At 44.4% G+C, this 17,062-nt stretch overlaps 2 protein-coding genes across 9 annotated transcripts in view; one reads left to right on the top strand and one right to left on the bottom strand.

Moving 5' to 3' along the window:
- The window catches only part of EWSR1 (EWS RNA binding protein 1), a 93,249-nt gene extending 77,981 nt beyond the window's left edge, over positions 1-15,268 (bottom strand). For 2 of the 5 annotated variants that reach the window (XM_077296699.1, XM_077296708.1), the window contains exons 1-4: positions 15,154-15,264; positions 11,357-11,393; positions 11,203-11,254; positions 8,050-8,179 (exon numbers count right to left, since the gene is read on the bottom strand). In XM_077296699.1, the coding sequence (XP_077152814.1) occupies positions 8,050-8,179; positions 11,203-11,254; positions 11,357-11,393; positions 15,154-15,256 (322 nt within the window). In that variant the 5' untranslated portion in view covers positions 15,257-15,264. The other 3 variants (XR_013223939.1, XM_077296727.1, XM_077296718.1) reach the window with 3 other exon arrangements.
- The window catches only part of RHBDD3 (rhomboid domain containing 3), a 72,323-nt gene continuing 70,438 nt past the window's right edge, over positions 15,178-17,062 (top strand). The window contains exon 1 of one of the 4 annotated variants that reach the window (XM_077296773.1): positions 15,178-15,304. The gene's annotated coding sequence lies outside the window, so the exon portion shown is untranslated. Of the gene's footprint in view, positions 15,395-15,487; positions 15,632-17,062 lie in introns of those variants that run through there. The other 3 variants (XM_077296764.1, XM_077296743.1, XM_077296754.1) reach the window with 3 other exon arrangements.

The following is a 17,062-nucleotide window of genomic DNA, read 5'->3' as shown; positions in this document are numbered from 1 at the left end:
CGCGGATCCGCAGCGGATCGGCAGCGGATCCGCAGCGGATCGGCAGCGGATCCGCAACGGATCGGCAGCGGATCCGCAGCGGATCGGCCGCGGATCCGCAGCGGATTGGCAGCGGATCCGCAGCGGATCCGCAGCGGATTGGCCGCGGATCCGCAGCGGATTGGCAGCGGATCGGCAGCGGATTGGCCGCGGATCCGCAGCGGATTGGCCGCGGATCCGCAGCGGATTGGCAGCGGATCCGCAGCGGATTGGCCGCGGATCCGCAGCGGATTGGCCGCTGCGAATTCGAAGCAGTTTTCCATCAGGTTTACAGTACCATGTACACCTAAGGAAAACCAAATCCGCTGTGCCCATGGTGCGGAAAATTCCGTGCAGAAACGCTGCGTTGTATTTTCCGCAGCATGTCAATTCTTTGTGCGGATTCCGCAGCGTTTTACACCTGTTCCTCAATAGGAATCCGCAGGTGAAATCCGCACAAAAAAACACTGGAAATCTGCTGTAAATCCGCAGGTAAAACGCAGTGCCTTTTACCTGCAGATTTTTCAAAAATTGTGCGGAAAAATCTCACACGAATCCGCAACGTGGGCACATACCCTTAGGGTTAGGGTTGGAATTAGGGCTAGGGTTTGAAATAGGGTTAAGATTAGGCTTGTGGTTAGGGTTACGGATAGGGTTAGGGGTGTGTTGGGGTTACAGTTGTGGTTAGGGTTGGGATTAGGGTTACGGTTGGGATTAGGGTTAGGATTAGGGTTGGAATTAGGGTTACGGGTGTGTTGCGGTTAGGGTTGTGGTTAGGGGTGTGTTGGGGTTAGGGTTGTGATTAGGGTTATGGCTACAGTTGGGATTAGGATTAGGGGTGTGTTGGGGTTAGTGTTGAAGTTAGAATTGAGGGGTTTCCACTGTTTAGGCACATCAGGGGTCTCCAAACGCAACATGGCGCCACCATTGATTCCAGCCAATCTTGCGTTCAAAAAGTCAAATGGTGCTCCCGCCCTTCCAAGCCCCGACGTGCGCCCAAACAGTGGTTTACCCCCACATTTGGGGTACCAGCGTACTCAGGACAAACTGGGCAACAACTGTTGGGGTCCAATTTCTCCTGTTACCCTTGCAAAAATAAAAAATTACTTGCTAAAACATAATTTTTGAGGAAAGAACAATTATTTTTTATTTTCACGGCTCTGCGTTATAAACTTCTGTGAAGCACTTGGGGGTTGAAAGTGCTCACCACACATCTAGATAAGTTCCTTCGGGGGTCTAGTTTCCAAAATGGGGTCACTTGTGGGGTGTTTCTACTGTTTAGGCACATCAGGGGCTCTGCAAATGCAATGTGACGCCCGCAGACCATTCCATCAAAGTCTGCATTTCAAATGTCACTACTTCCCTTTCGAGCCCTGACGTGCGCCCAAACAGTGGTTTACCCCCACATATGGGGTATCAGCGTACTCACAACAAACTGGGCAACAAATATTGGGGTCCAAATTCTCCTGTTACCCTTGTGAAAATAAAAAATTGCTTGCTAAAACATCTTTTTTGAGGAAAGAAAAATGATTTTTTATTTTCACGGCTCTGCGTTGTAAACTTCTGTGAAGCACTTGGGGGTTGAACGTGCTCACCACACATCTAGATAAGTTCCTTGGGGGGTCTAGTTTCCAAAATGGGGTCACTTGTGGGGGGTTTCTACTGTTTAGGCATATCAGGGGCTCTGCAAACGTAACATGATGCCCGCAGACCATTCCATCAAAGTCTGCATTCCAAAACGTCACTACTTCCCTTCCGAGCCCCGGCATGTGCCCAAACAGTGGTTTACCCCCACATATGGGGTATCAGCGTACTCAGGAGAAACTGGACAACAACTTTTGGGGTCCAATTTCTCCTGTTACTCTTGCAAAAATAAAAAATTCTGGGCTAAAAAAATATTTTTGAGGAAAGGAAACACATTTATTATTTTCACGGCTCTGCATTATAAACTTCTGTGAAGCACTTGGGGGTTCAAAGTGCTCACCACACATCTAGATAAGTTCCCTTGGGGGTCTAGTTTCCAAAATGGAATCACTTGTGGGGAGTTCCTACTGTTTAGGCACATCAGGGGCTCTGCAAACGCAACATGATGCCCGCAGAGCATTCCATCAAAGTCTGCATTTCAAAACGTCACTACTTCCCTTCCGAACCCCGACGTGTGCCAAAACAGTGGTTTACCCCCACATATGGGGTATCAGCGTACTCAGGAGAAACTGGACAACAACTTTTGGGGTCCAATTTCTCCTGTTACTCTTGCAAAAATAAAAAAATTCTGGGCTAAAAAAATATTTTTGAGGAAAGGAAACACATTTTTTATTTTCACGGCTCTGCGTTATAAACTTCTGTGAAGCACTTGGGGGTTCAAAGTGCTCACCACACATCTAGATTAGTTCCTTGGGAGGTCTAGTTTCCAAAATGGGGTCACTTGTGCGGGAGCTCCAATGTTTAGGCACACAGGGGCTCTCCAAACGCGACATGGTGTCCGCTAATGATTGGAGCTAATTTTCCATTCAAAAAGCCAAATGGCGTGCCTTCCCTTCCGAGCCCTGCCGTGCGCCCAAACAGTGGTTTACCCCCACATATGGGGTATCATCGTACTCAGGACAAACTGGACAACAACATTTGGGATCCAATTTCTCCTATTACCCTTGGGAAAATAAAAAATTCTGGGCTAAAAATCATTTTTGAGGAAAGAAAAATTATTTTTTTATTTTCACGGCTCTGCGTTATAAACTTCTGTGAAGCACCTGGAGGTTATAAGTGCTCACTATGCATCTAGATAAGTTCCTTGGGGGGTCTAGTTTCCAAAATGGGGTCACTTGTAGGGGAGCTCCAATGTTTAGGCACACAGGGGCTCTCCAAACGCGACATGGTGTCCGCTAACGATTGGAGCTAATTTTCCATTCAAAAAGTCAAATGGCACGCCTCCCTTTCCGAGCCTTGCCGTGCACCCAAACAGTGGTTTACCCCCACATATGAGGTATCGGCATACTCAGGAGAAATTGCCCAACAAATTTTAGGATCCATTTTATCCTGTTGCCCATGTGAAAATGAAAGAATTGAGGCTAAAAGAAATTTTGTGTGAAAAAAAAGTACTTTTTCATTTTTGCGGATCAATTTGTGAAGCACCTGGGGGTTTAAAGTGCTCACTATGCCTCTAGATGAGTTCCTTGGGGGGTCTAGTTTCCAAAATGGGGTCACTTGTGGAGGAGCTCCAATGTTTAGGCACACAGGGGCTTTCCAAACGCGACATGGTGTCCGCTAACGATGGAGATAATTTTTCATTCAAAAAGTCAAATGGCGCTCCTTCCCTTCCGAGCCTTACCATGTGCCCAAACAGTGGTTTACCCCCACATGTGAGGTATTGGTGTACTCAGGAGAAATTGCCCAACAAAATTTAGGATCCATTTTATCCTGTTGCCCATGTGAAAATGAAAAAATTGAGGCTAAAATAATTTTTTTGTGAAAAAAAAGTACTTTTTCATTTTTTCGGATCAATTTGTGAAGCACCTGGGGGTTTAAAGTGCTCACTATGCTTCTAGATAAGTTCCTTGGGGGGTCTAGTTTCCAAAATGGGGTCACTTGTGGGGGAGCTCCAATGTTTAGGCACACAGGGGCTCTCCAAACGTGACATGGTGTGGGCTAAAGATTGGAGCCAATTTTTCATTCAAAAAGTCAAATGGCGCTCCTTCCCTTCCGAGCCCTGCCGTGCGCCCAAACAGTGGTTTACCCCCACATATGAGGTATCAGCGTACTCAGGACAAATTGGACAACAACGTCCGTGGTCCAGTTTCTCCTTTTACCGCTGGGAAAATAAAAAAATTGTTGCTAAAAGATCATTTTTGTGACTAAAAAGTTAAATGTTCATTTTTTACTTCCATGTTGCTTCTGCTGCTGTGAAACACCTGAAGGGTTAATAAACTTCTTGAATGTGGTTTTGAGCACCTTGAGGGGTGCAGTTTTTAGAATGGTGTCACTTTTGGGTATTTTCAGCCATATAGAACCCTCAAAATGACTTCAAATGTGAGGTGGTCCCTAAAAAAATGGTTTTGTAAATTTTGTTGTAAAAATAAGAAATCACTGGTCAAATTTTAACCCTTATAACTTCCTAGCAAAAAAAAAAAATGTTTCCAAAATTGTGCTGATGTAAAGTAGACATGTGGGAAACGTTATTTATTAACTATTTTGTGTCACATAACTCTCTGGTTTAACAGAATAAAAATTCAAAATGTGAAAATTGCGAAATTTTCAAATTTTTTGCCAAATTTCCGTTTTTTTCACAAATAAACTCAGAAATTATCGACCTAAATTTACCACTAACATGAAGCCCAATATGTCACGAAAAAACAATCTCAGAATCGCTAGGATCCGTTGAAGCGTTCCTGAGTTATTACCTCATAAAGGGACACTGGTCAGAATTTCAAAAAACGGCAAGGTCATTAAGGCCAAAATAGGCTGGGTCATGAAGGGGTTAATGATCATGCAAGGCGTTAAAGTCTCATACTGGGCTACCAGACCTGGAATGTCATTATCAACAAAGAGAAACCTTACCCCTCACATCCCAGTCTTAGCCTCTTACCAAATCATATCTCATACTTTGTACTGATGAGGTACAATACCCTGAAACACTGTCTACATATTGAGATTCTGATTTGGCATGTATCTTAAGTAATAACAAGGCTCATTAAAGAGTCGATAATGACTTGTAGGATTGCTACTTCCAGTACATGGCACTACAGTTCAAGTCCTCTTCCTCTCTGAAGAGACAATTTGCACATTCAATTGTGAGGCAAAATCTATATTCAGTGTAGACTTTCCCATTACTGAGATGGGAGATGGCGGCTGCTACGGGTACAACTATGTAGACAGGAGGGAGGCGCTGGAGGCAGAGCTCTGATGAAATCACATCAGTAGCAGCGGCCATCTATCTCAATGATGGGAAAGTCTTCAATGAATACAGATTTTTACCGCACAATTGACAATTTTGATGAGGACTGATCAACACAGAGAAAGAAGCTGATTTCTTTGATAAGATATATTACAAAGTTGCTTATTTTCATTTGCACTATTGATTTATGAAATATTAAGATGACGGTTACGCTTGATGTGTTTGGCCATGCCGTGATGCAGTTGGTTTGAACAAGCATTCTGTGCTGACAGAGTCCCTTTTAAGTAAGGAGATGGGGTTATCCAATATAATAATAATAAAAAAAAAAAAACAGACAGTGAGAAATACTGGCGTCAGTTTACAGACATGTCTGGAAGATTTAAATAAGAAATACAACTTCTCCTTTACATAAAGTGTTCCAGTTTACTTGCTCACATATGTCTTTTTTTAATATATATCTGATGTATATTCATTTTACTCCAGAACTTTCCTATTACATTCTACAACCACTAGGACTCTGTTCAGACTACCCTGAAGCTATACAACATTGTAGATTTTTGTTTGCATTTTCCTTAAATCCGTTTTTTCTTCCACAGTTACTTACTGTCTTTTTGTGTTCCTACTCTTTTCACACAACGGATTTGCCTACGAGGTCCTACCAGTAGTGACATGTCCTGGACTAGATTATATCCAACGGTCACCAGCTATGCATAGTGCATAGACCCAATATCGCGCCTCACACATGGAGCATTTAGTCAGGAAATGGAGCGTACTGACTATAGCAGCACTCTTCTGCAGGGCAGATACCAATATTCAATAGCGTCCTATTCAACATCATCTTCTGGCATATCACAATCTGCTAAGTGATGCATGCTTTCCTATATTTGCTTGCCCTGTCTTTCTACCGCTTGGCTACTTCTACACCCTTATCTTTCTGTCCCTCTATTCACACAGTGGCTGCAGTTTCCTATAGTCCACACTATATGGCTCAGCAATATTGTACAATTACAGACTAAGGCTACTTTCACACTAGCATTAACTGCAATACGTCGCAAATGCGTCGTTTTGCCGAAAATACGCATCCAGCAAAAGTTCTTGCTGGATACGTTTTTTCGTCATAGACTAACATTAGCGACGCATTTGCGACGCATTGCCAAACGTTGCGTCCGTTTTGCGACGCTTGGGCGTGTGGTAGCGGACCGTCGGGAGAAAAAAACGTTACATGTAACGTTTTTTGCTCCCGACGGTCCGCTTTTTCCAACCGCGCATGCGCGGCCGGAACTCCGCCCCCACTTCCCCGCACCTCACAATGGGGCAGCGGATGCGTGGGAAAAATGCATCCGCTGCCACCGTTGTGCGGTGGAGACCACGCTAGCGTCGGGAACGTCGGCCCGACGCACGGCGACGGGTTGTTCCCGACGCTAGTGTGAAAGTAGCCTAAGCCACGGTGGTCAATCCTGTTTGAAGTCCAAACATTTATAGATCATTAGCTCTGAGGCCATGTGCACACGTTCAGGATTTTTAGCGTTTTTTCCGCTATAAAAACGTGATAAAAACGCGAAAAAAAAAACGCTAACATATGCCTCCTATTATTTACAGTGTATTCCGCATTTTTTGTGCAAATGTTGCGATTTTTTTCGCGGAAAAAATCGCATCGCGGAAAAAAAAGCAACATGTTCATTAAAAATGCGGAATTGCGGGGATTCCGCACACCTAGGAGTCCATTGATCTGCTTACTTCCCGCACGGGGCTGTGCACACCATGCGGGAAGTAAGCAGATTATGTGCGGTTGGTACCCAGGGTGGAGGAGAGGAGACTCAGCCATATAATTGGTCAAAAATAAAAGAATTAAAATTAAAAAATAGTCCTATACTCACCTTCGATGTCCCCCGCAGTGTTCCCGCCTCACCGCTGCATGCTGCCGCTTCGGTTCCTATAGCTGGTGTGCGGTGAAGGACCTGTGATGACGTCACTGTCTTGTGATTGGTCGTGAGCGCTCACATGACCGCGACGTCATGGAAGGTCCTGCGCGCACACACCAGCTATAGGAAGAGGAACGGACGCCGCTGAGGAGATCGTCTGGGTGAGTATAAGCATTTTTTTTATTTTTTTATTATTTTTAAACATTCTATCTTTTACTATAGATGCTGCATAAGCTGCATCTATAGTAAAAAGTTGGTCACACTTGTCAAACAGTATGTTTGACAAGTGTGACCAACCTGTCAGTCAGTTTTCCAAGCGATGCTACAGATCGCTTGGAAAACTTTAGCATTCTGCAAGCTAATTAAGCTTGCAGAATGCTAAAAAAAAAAAACGCAAAAAAAAAAAAAAAAAATGCGGATTTCTTGCAGAAAATTTCCAGTTTTCTTCAGGAAATTTCTGCAAGAAATCCGGACGTGTGCACATACCCTGAAGCGAACTTTACGCATTTTATGAACAACAAGTTGATTTGCATGCCATATTTACAAACACTTAATGGGAATGTCAGCAGGTTTTTGCTACCTCATCTGAGAGGAGCGTGATGTAGGAAAAGAGACTGAATCCAACAATGTATCACTTAGATTACTGGCTGGGTGCAGCCATTCTGACACAAAGGTTTTTAACTTTAGCATCAAGCAGAGCTGAGAAAGCTAACCCTGCCCAACCAGGCTCTAAGTACATGGTCTATAATCAGTGAACTGCTTATCAGAGGGGGCGGAGTGAAGCTTGCAAGCATGTGGCAGCTAACCACAGTAATGCTAATCACCAATTGATAAATCCTTCAGCCTAATTAAACAGCTTTACATGTGACATCCTTGAATTCTGCATTTTAACCCCTGCCTCGTGCGGTCTTCAGATTACATAGGAAAAACCAGCCTACAGATTCCCTTGGCTTTGTGGACAGTGTATTTTGAATACAATGTGTTTTGCTGGTATAAAATTGTAAGCTGTATATATACACTATACCTAAAGAATAAAAATATCTATGGTTTGTTGACTATTCTTTTAACTTATCTTTATATGATTGTCGGAGGAAAGTCTGGGAAAATAGACTGAAATATCAAGGCGCATTGCTGTAATAAAATCATATGCATCTTTAATGCCACTGAGAGCTCCGAGCATCTTGTTGCACTACAAAACTTGGATGATATAAGAGTCCTTACCAGCAGGAGGTTGCCCATAAGCAGTAGCATAAGCTGCCTGAGCATATGTAGCAGCAGTGGTTTGCGCCTGCGTGTAACTGGAATCACTGGGTTGTCCATAGGTGCCATAAGTCTGCTGGCCATAGGTTGCCTGTGGAAAATACAAAGAAAATTACTACAGCTGAAGAGAGCTCAAAGCCTCTTCATAAGACTTCACTGCTTTTACAAATTACCATAATATTTTCATTTTGCGTTTTGTATTTTTTTTTTTATTGGTCCATATGAACAAATTATGCTTTTTTTTTTTTAAAGCTACTGAGATTAAAGGTGTTTTACAATGATGGTAAATGCATTCTGTGAAAAAGATCTTCAAATGAAATACAAATCATTTTTAACCCCTTCCCGACATCTGACGGTATAGTACGTCACATGTCGGGACCCCCGCTTTGATGTGCGCTCCGGCGGTGAGCGCACATCAAAGCCGGGACATGTCAGCTGTTTTGAACAGCTGACATGTGCCCGCAATAGGCGCGAGCAGAATCGCGATCTGCGCGCGCCTATTAACTAGTTAAATGCCGCTGTCAAACGCAGACAGCGGCATTTAACTACCGCATCCGGCCGTGAGGCCGGATATGAGCGCATCGCCGACCCCCGTCACATGATCGGGGGTCGGCGATGCTCTTCCATTGTAACCATAGAGGTCCTTGAGACCTCTATGGTTACTGATTGCCGGTGGCTGTGAGCGCCCCCCTGTGGTCGGCGCTCACAGCACACCTGCAAATCTGCTGTGTAGCAGCGATCTTATGATCACTGCTGCATAGCAGAGCCGATCGGGCTGTGCCTGCTTCTAGCCTCCCATGGAGGCTATAGAAGCATGGCAAAAGTAAATAAAAAAAAGTTTTTAAAAATGTGAAAAAAATAAAAAAAAATATAAAAGTTTAAATCACCCCCCTTTCGCCCCAATCAAAATAAATAAATAAAAAAAAACCCAACCTACACATATTTGGTATCGCCGCGTTCAGAATCGCCCGATCAATAAAAAAAAAGCATTAACCTGATCGCTAAATGGCGTAATGAGAAAAAAATTCGAAACTCCAGATTTACGTTTTTTTGGTCGCCACGACATTGCATTAAAATGCAATAACGGGCGATTAAAAGAATGTATCTGCACCAAAATGCTATCATTAAAAACGCCAGCTCGGCACGCAAAAAATAAGCCCTCACCTGACCCCAGATCACGAAAAATGGAGACGCTACGAGTATCGGAAAATGGCGCAATTTTGTTTTGTTTTTTGCAAAGTTTGGAATTTTTTTTCACCACTTAGGTGAAAAATAACCTAGTCATGTTAGGTGTCTATGAACTCGTAGTGACCTGGAGAATCATAATGGCAGGTCAGTTTTAGCATTTAGTGAACCTAGCAAAATAGGCAAGCAAAAAACAAGTGTGGGATTGCACTTTTTTTGCAATTTCACTGCACTTGGAGTTTTTTTCCCGTTTTCTAGTACACGACATGCTAAAACCAATGATGTCGTTCAAAAGTACAACTCGTCCCGCAAAAAATAAGCCCTCACATGGCCAAATTGACGGAAAAATAAAAAAGTTATGGCTCTGGGAAGGAGGGGAGCGAAAAACGAAAACGGAAAAAGCTCCGGGGGGTGAAGGGGTTAACATTGCCTTATTTTCCTTACTGGCTACTAATGATCTAGCTCATCCAATAGCAGGGTCTGCTGCTCTGGTTGAGCATGTGCAGATGTTTTTCCGGAAGAGAATGGGTTATATGTGCAGAGATTGTCCTCGTGAGGGAGAGATGCTGCAATGTTCTATGTAATTGACTGCCTGCACTATCACTGAGAACCGATAAGGAGCGCTTCTTCTGCTGGGTTGCACAGTGTAGACAGACAGCTATATAGAACACTGACTAGGGCATGCACAGTTCCAAGTCAGCAGTCACAGGAGCACAGGCAGACAGATGTATAGAACAACATGGTCTGTCTACCTCACATAGATGCTCCCATTTCCTTTCCGCAGCATTAGTGAGCGCTAATTACAGTGGTTATGGGCTCATCAATATCCACACAACTCATTTTCTATAGAAAATTACATGTACTAAAGTACAGGTATGCCTGTGCTATGGAGAATAAAATGCTCAAGAAAACGTTTAAACATTTAAGTACAGGAAAGATACGGTATATATCTTGGCAAGTTAAATATATCAAACCATATTTCACAATAGAAACTGCATAAATGAAATAGATTTTAGACCTGATAAGGCTGCTGTATTTACTTTGGAAATCCATGGCTAAATTACTGTATACATTTATGGGAAATTTATATATTTATATTAAAAAGCATTTTAATATCAGGGTTATACAGATTCTAACACTGATTTTCTAAGCAAGTACAACAGTATCATTAGTTTTACACTATGCTTAATAAAAGCACATGATTTATTTTGTGAAATTTGGTGACAACCAAATGTGCCGTCCAGGATTATACATTAGGTTACTACCACCCAAGTCTGTTATTTTGCTGCCACAAACATCATGGAAGTTTAGTTAGAACACATAATACTTACAATAACTAATTAGAGTTGCCAACTTAATTTTTTATATTCACTTATCCAAAAATCAGCCAATAAACAAAAAAAAAAAAAATTGGAAAACCATAAAACATTAAGACTTAAAGTGATCTAGTTAGATATAGATAGCCCATAATACTTCTATGAACACATTGGCAGCATTCTCTAAAATTTCTGGACGGTTGGCAACCCTGGTTTTAATGCTCTTGGATGACATATATAGAGATTAGTGATGAGCGAGTATTCGTTGCTCGTGTTTTCCCGGGCACGCTCAGGTGATCTCCGAGTATTTGTTAGTGTTCGGAGATTTAGTTTTCATCGCCTCAGCAGCTGAATGATTTACAGCTATTAGACAGCTTGATTACATGTGAGGATTCCCTAGCAACCAGGCAACCCCCACATGTACTCAGCCTGGCTAATAGCTGTAAATCATTCAGCGAAGGAGATGAAAACTTCGAACACTAAAATACTCAGAGGACACCTGAGCGTGCTCGGGAAAACTCGAGCAACGAGTATATTCGCTCATCACTAATAGAAATGTGATTTATAAATGAAGGTTCATTTTTCAAAATAATTAATCTAGTAAACCTGATACCTGAGCAGTCTGTGTGTATCCTTGAGCTGGCTGGGCAGTATAAGCAGCATAGCTAAATGGGGACAAAACAAGAAAATCAATGTATACAATATGCAATACGTAAATGGCAATTTGATGATGCCAATCCCACATAGAAATGTAAAAAAAGGCTTACCTCTGCTGAGCACCAGCTTGGCTGTAGGTGCTATAATCTACAACAGAAAAAGCAACAACTATTAGAAACAGACACCAGCCTCGACCAATATTGTGATTTACAAGGAAAAAAAAAAAAAAAAAAAAAGAGATAATTATTTTTTTTTATTTTTTTTTTGGGGGGGGGGGGTGGGGGGGGGTGTTTAAGTACCGTAATGCAATGACTACCTAGTCTTGTGCCATGGATTTATTTTTTTTTTAAATCAGTTAAAAAGTTCAGCTACATAGGCAGTGCTGTTGAGTCTGTAAGGATACGTTCACATTTGCGTTGTTGGGCGCAGCGTCGGTGACGCGACGCAACCAACAACGCATGTACACAACGCAGCGTTTTGCGACGCATGCGTTGCCATAAGATCCTACAGATCGGGAATTTCGGCGCAGGGAAAATGCTACAAGTAGCGTCCCCTGCGCCCTGTCTTGTGCGTCTACATGACGCATGCGTCGTAAAACGCAGTACAACGCATACCGGCGCATGTCCATGCGCCCCCCCATGTTAAAGATAGGGGCGCATGACGCATAAGTCGGTATGCGTCGCCGACGCTGCGCCCAACAACGCAAATGTGAACGTAGCCTAAGCCAAACCTCAGACTAACATTTCCCCGACTCCAAAGCCCTGTACACAAGACAAATCACAGCATCTTCACAATTAACTCCCCTGGATCCATTATGCTTATTCCACGAATTACCAATAACGTAGCTGGAGTATATTGTCCCTATGGTCTACTCTACCCGTATCTAAACTAGTCAACCCTCCCATGTACTTGTGATTATGCCATCTTTATAAAAGTCAAAGAGACTTAAAAAGGAACCTGTCACTAGGTTTTTCCCATATGAGTTAAGGCCAGTACCTGTACACTCACATACAGCATTCTAATATACTGTATAAAGGCCCCCAAACCAGCCTGCAAGACAAGAAAAAGACCTTTTATAATATTAAGCTATGCCACGGTCTGATCCAATGGGCGTCACTGGACTATATGTTCTCTCTGACGTGTTGGAGGAGAGTAGAGTACTGCAGTGCACACAAGCAGGAAAATGCTAAAGAGTGCCGTGCAGGAGCACAACGCAGGGGACACGGTGTGGATGACATAGGATGTGTCACCCACGCGAAGCACAGAAGGAGAATGGCATCGAAAGAAGAGGAGGTATTAAATCAAGACCAGCGACACAAATCGGACCGCCCAGTGGGTGAGTATAATAAGAGGCCTTTTTCTTGTTTTTTTAAGGCCAGGTTGAAGGCATTTACGGTATACAGCACATTAGAATGCTGTATATGAAGGCTTACAGGCACTGGTCTTAACGCATATGGAAAAAACTTGGTTACAGGTTCACTTTAACACAGAAAATCAGTAATGCTCGTTTCCTGGCTGATTTAATAATTTGTTTTGGTATGAAAATCATTGTTGCCAGAAGCACTACACCGTGTACACAAGATGATGAACTACCAACATCATTAAAGAACGCACAATCCGACAACTGTATTGGGACTGAATCGACTGGCAGATTAAAATGTATGTAGTTCATTAGTGCTTGTCTTCAGTCCGGTGTAAATAGTCCTTTAGAGATGGCTCTCTACAAGTGTGCCCTGTGTTGGCAACACCTACCATTCAGGAGCACATGCAAACTTCAATTCAATACCAATCTTAAAAATGCTCAATATAGTAATTCAGTAATTTATATCTGCCCTGGGGAGATTTTTGGACAAACAGAAATCTGAATACATACTGGGGTAGACCAAGAGATAAAAAAAAAAAATGTAGCATGCTTTGGTGTGTTTATTTACAAAGATCTAATTAACCCCTTAAAGGGAATCTGTCACCCCATTTTTTGCCTATAAGCTAAGGCCACCGCCATCAGGGGTTTATCTACAGCCGATGTAACCTGAAAGATAAGAACAACAAGTTAGATTATACTCACCTAGGGTCGGTCCCGACGCGGTCCGATGGGCATCGCAGTCCAGGGCCTCCCAGCTTCATGCGATGACGTCCTCTTTGTTTCCTGTCGCGGCTCCGGCGCAGGCGTACAGATTTGCCCTGTTGAGGGCAGAGCAAGTACTGCAGTGCGCAGAAAGCTCTCTGAGCTTTCCCAGCGCCTGCGCACTGCAGTACTTTACGGACCGGGACCGCCCTTTGGTGAGTATAATCGAACTTGTTTTTCGTATCTTTCAGGTTACATCGGGGGGGCATTACAGAATGCTGTAGATAAGCCCCTGATGGCGGTGGCCGCAGCTTATAGGCCAAAAATGGGGTGACAGATTCCCTTTAATGACTGCCAATATGCGTTAAAACGGCGGTCATTAAGGGGCCTTATTCCCTCGTTGCAATTTTAAAACATCAAATCGAGAATAAGGCTGTAGCACCCCCAGAGTCTGAAAATGTCCAGGGTTTCAGGTAGCGAGGGGTAGGCGAGACCCTGGAGAACATGATCAGGGCTGGATTTTCCACTCCCTGGTCACGTGATCGCCGTTGGGCCGGTGTATATAGAGGTGAACCGATAGCTGCTACTATGCATGCGTGGCGGGTGACATTTTCAATTTTTTTTTTTTTTGTAAAATATCAGGATAACCTCAACCATAATTATATGCACAGTACACGATTATGCTGCAGCACAGGTGCCACAGCTGGCGCCTGCCTGCACAAGGTTTTTTCTCTTCAGTATGCACATATAATCTTCAGTATGTAAACTAGGGGGGCAGGTCAGTGAGGGATCAGTCTGCATTATGAATATCTAATCAGAGCACCACATGAAGGTTATGCCACCATGCTATAAGATGGGAGGGAGATGCCTTCAAAAGAGGTTTCCAGTGGTTGAAGCGAAGTCATGCTGGTCCATGGTCATCTGCTAGCCACAAATAAATTGCTGGGAGGGGGGTTCCTAGTGGACTGATCCCCATGATCCTAACATAGTAACATAGTTAGCAAGGCCCAAAAAAACACATTTGTCCATCCCTTTCAGCCTATATTCCGTCAGAAAAAATCCCCAGATCGACATCCTTCTCAACAGCCTGATAACTAAGATACAATATTGTTACGCTCCAGGAAGACATCCAGGCCTCTCTTGAACCCCTCGACTGAGTTCGCCATCACCACCTCCTCAGGCAGGGATTTCCACATTCTCACTGTTAGTACACTAGGGAACACTGGTAGAGGGCAGATTCACCACTGCAATCCCCACCCACAGGCACGATGTGGGCACAGGACCACCACAGCAGAGCAGCACTTCTCGCCTGCGGAGTGCAGACCCCCCACCATCTGCTGTACAGCAGGGGTCTCAGGCCTGGATCTGCACACACCAATCCCATGCCCAGATTCAGCTGAATAAACAAAGTACATAACATATATGATGTCCCTTTAATTGCCGCTAACAGGCTGAGCCCCAGCTGGGAGTTGTAGTCCACAACCTCCTGTTGCTAGTTACACTGCTGTATACAGGGCAGACCTACAGTACACACACATCTTACAGTATATAGACATCAGAGGGGCGGCTGATAACAGCGATAACAGCGGTAAGGCGCCGTCACACAACGGCCCTTCCACTACACAACGGCCGCAGGTCGTGTCCCCACCGCGTGGATCAGCGAGGCGAGCAGCGACTGAGGCCTACGAGGAAACCAGCGCCCGCGTGTGGCCGCCTCAGGCCGCAGCCACTCCAGCGTTACCAGGAACAGGAGCCAGAAGACAAGGTGGCTGCTGCTACTCTCAGGCCGGGCAGCCTCGCCCACACAGCGGCCGCACTGGAGGCTCGCAGTCCGTTACTCACCGGTGGAAGCCATTTTGTGTACTCTAACCACCTCCTCAGCGTCCGTGTGGGGAGAGCGAGTCGCGCATGCGCTGTAGTGAACGACCTGGACCGTACCATTCATTGCCGGGGTAAAAGAAGATCCGGGAACCTGGCTGTGCGTCATGTTTTGGTAAACAGTGTGCCAGTTAAGTCTTATAATAGTCGGAAATGAAGGGATAACAGGTAGATGAAGTAGAACGTTCCATGTAGCACCCAGAAGGTAAGCTTCCCTTACTACAAAGCCCCCCTAGATTTAGGTAGTGGTGTGATCCTTTAGTCCCGGCCACTGAAGGGAGAGAGGAATAGAGATGGAGCCAGAAAGTTGTGTGAGGGCGGGAGCCGGCTCCTCTTCCGTCCATTGTGGTCACTCTGTGTTTATGAGAAATGAAATGGCGCAAACTGTCCGTGCGTGCGGGAGGCGGTCACCACACAGTCAGCATGGCGTGGGCTGTGCAGGGTATGGTGGGAAATGAGATATTTGTAGGGTATGGGGGGCACTGATATATCTGCAGGGTATGGTGTGCACTGATACATCTGCAGCGTATGGTGGGCACTGATATATCTGCATAGTATGGTGGGCACTGACATCTCTGCAGGGTATGGTGGGCACTGATATATCTGCAGGGTATGGTGGGCACTGATATATCTGCATAGTATGGTGGACACTGACATCTCTGCAGGGTATGGTGGGCACTGATATATCTGCAGGGTATGGTGGGCACTGATATATCTGCATAGTATGGTGGGCACTGACATCTCTGCAGGGTATGGTGGGCACTGATATATCTGCATAGTATGGTGGGCACTGACATCTCTGCAGGGTATGGTGGGCACTGATATATCTGCATAGTATGGTGGGCACTGACACCTCTGCAGGGTATGGTGGGCACTGATATATCTGCATAGTATGGGGGACACTGACATCTCTGCAGGGTATGGTGGGCACTGATATATCTGCGGAGTATGGTGGGCACTGACATCTGCATAGTATGGTGGGCACTGACATCTGCAGAGTACGGTGGGCACTGACATCTCTGCAGAGCATGGTGGGCACTGATATCTCTGCAGAGCATGGTGGGCACTGACATCTCTGCAGGGTATGGTGGGCACTGACATCTCTGCAGGGTATGGTGGGCACTGATATATCTGCGGAGTATGGTGGGCACTGATATATCTGCAGGGTATGGTGGGCACTGACATCTCTGCAGAGTATGGTGGTAACTTAGATTTCTGCAGACAAATGGTGGTCACTGAAGTTTTTGCAGACGAATGGATGTACTGAAATCTACCTTTAATTAAAACTGCCTCCATCCTGGTGCTAAAGTGGCTATGTCTGTGTCATGTACAATCTCCGCTGAGACCGTCAGTTCCATCCTCCTAAGGCCGGCGTCACACTAGCGAGTTTTACGGACGTATGAAAGGTGCAGAAAATACGGATTGCATACGGTACCATGATTCTCTATGGCCCAGCTCCTATCTGCCGTATTTTACTGATCCGTATTGTACGGCCGTAGAAAATCGCAGCATGCTGCGTTTGTCACCGTATTGCATAAAAAAATCGCCAATGAAAGTCTATGGGGGTGAGAAAAATACAGATTACACACAGACCAGCAGTGTGACTTGCGAGAAATACGCAGCGGTGTTAGAGAGAAAAGCCGGCAATTCAGTGTGGTGTACAGTAAAATCACACTGACAGGTTAGAATAGAATAGGTAGAATAAATGTGTACACATAGAATAGGTATATATATATATACACTCACTGGCCACTTTATTAGGTACACCTGTCCAACTTCTTGTTAACACTTAATTTCTAATCAGCCAATCACATGGCGGCAACTCAGTGCATTTAGGCATGTAGACATGGTCAAGACAATCTCCTGCAGTTCA

The sequence above is a fragment of the Ranitomeya variabilis genome, chromosome 1, assembly GCF_051348905.1.
Source record: "Ranitomeya variabilis isolate aRanVar5 chromosome 1, aRanVar5.hap1, whole genome shotgun sequence".
Taxonomy (NCBI): Eukaryota; Metazoa; Chordata; class Amphibia; order Anura; family Dendrobatidae; genus Ranitomeya; species Ranitomeya variabilis.
The sequence above is the reverse complement of the archived record's forward strand: the minus strand, read 5'-3'. Positions and strand labels throughout refer to the sequence as shown.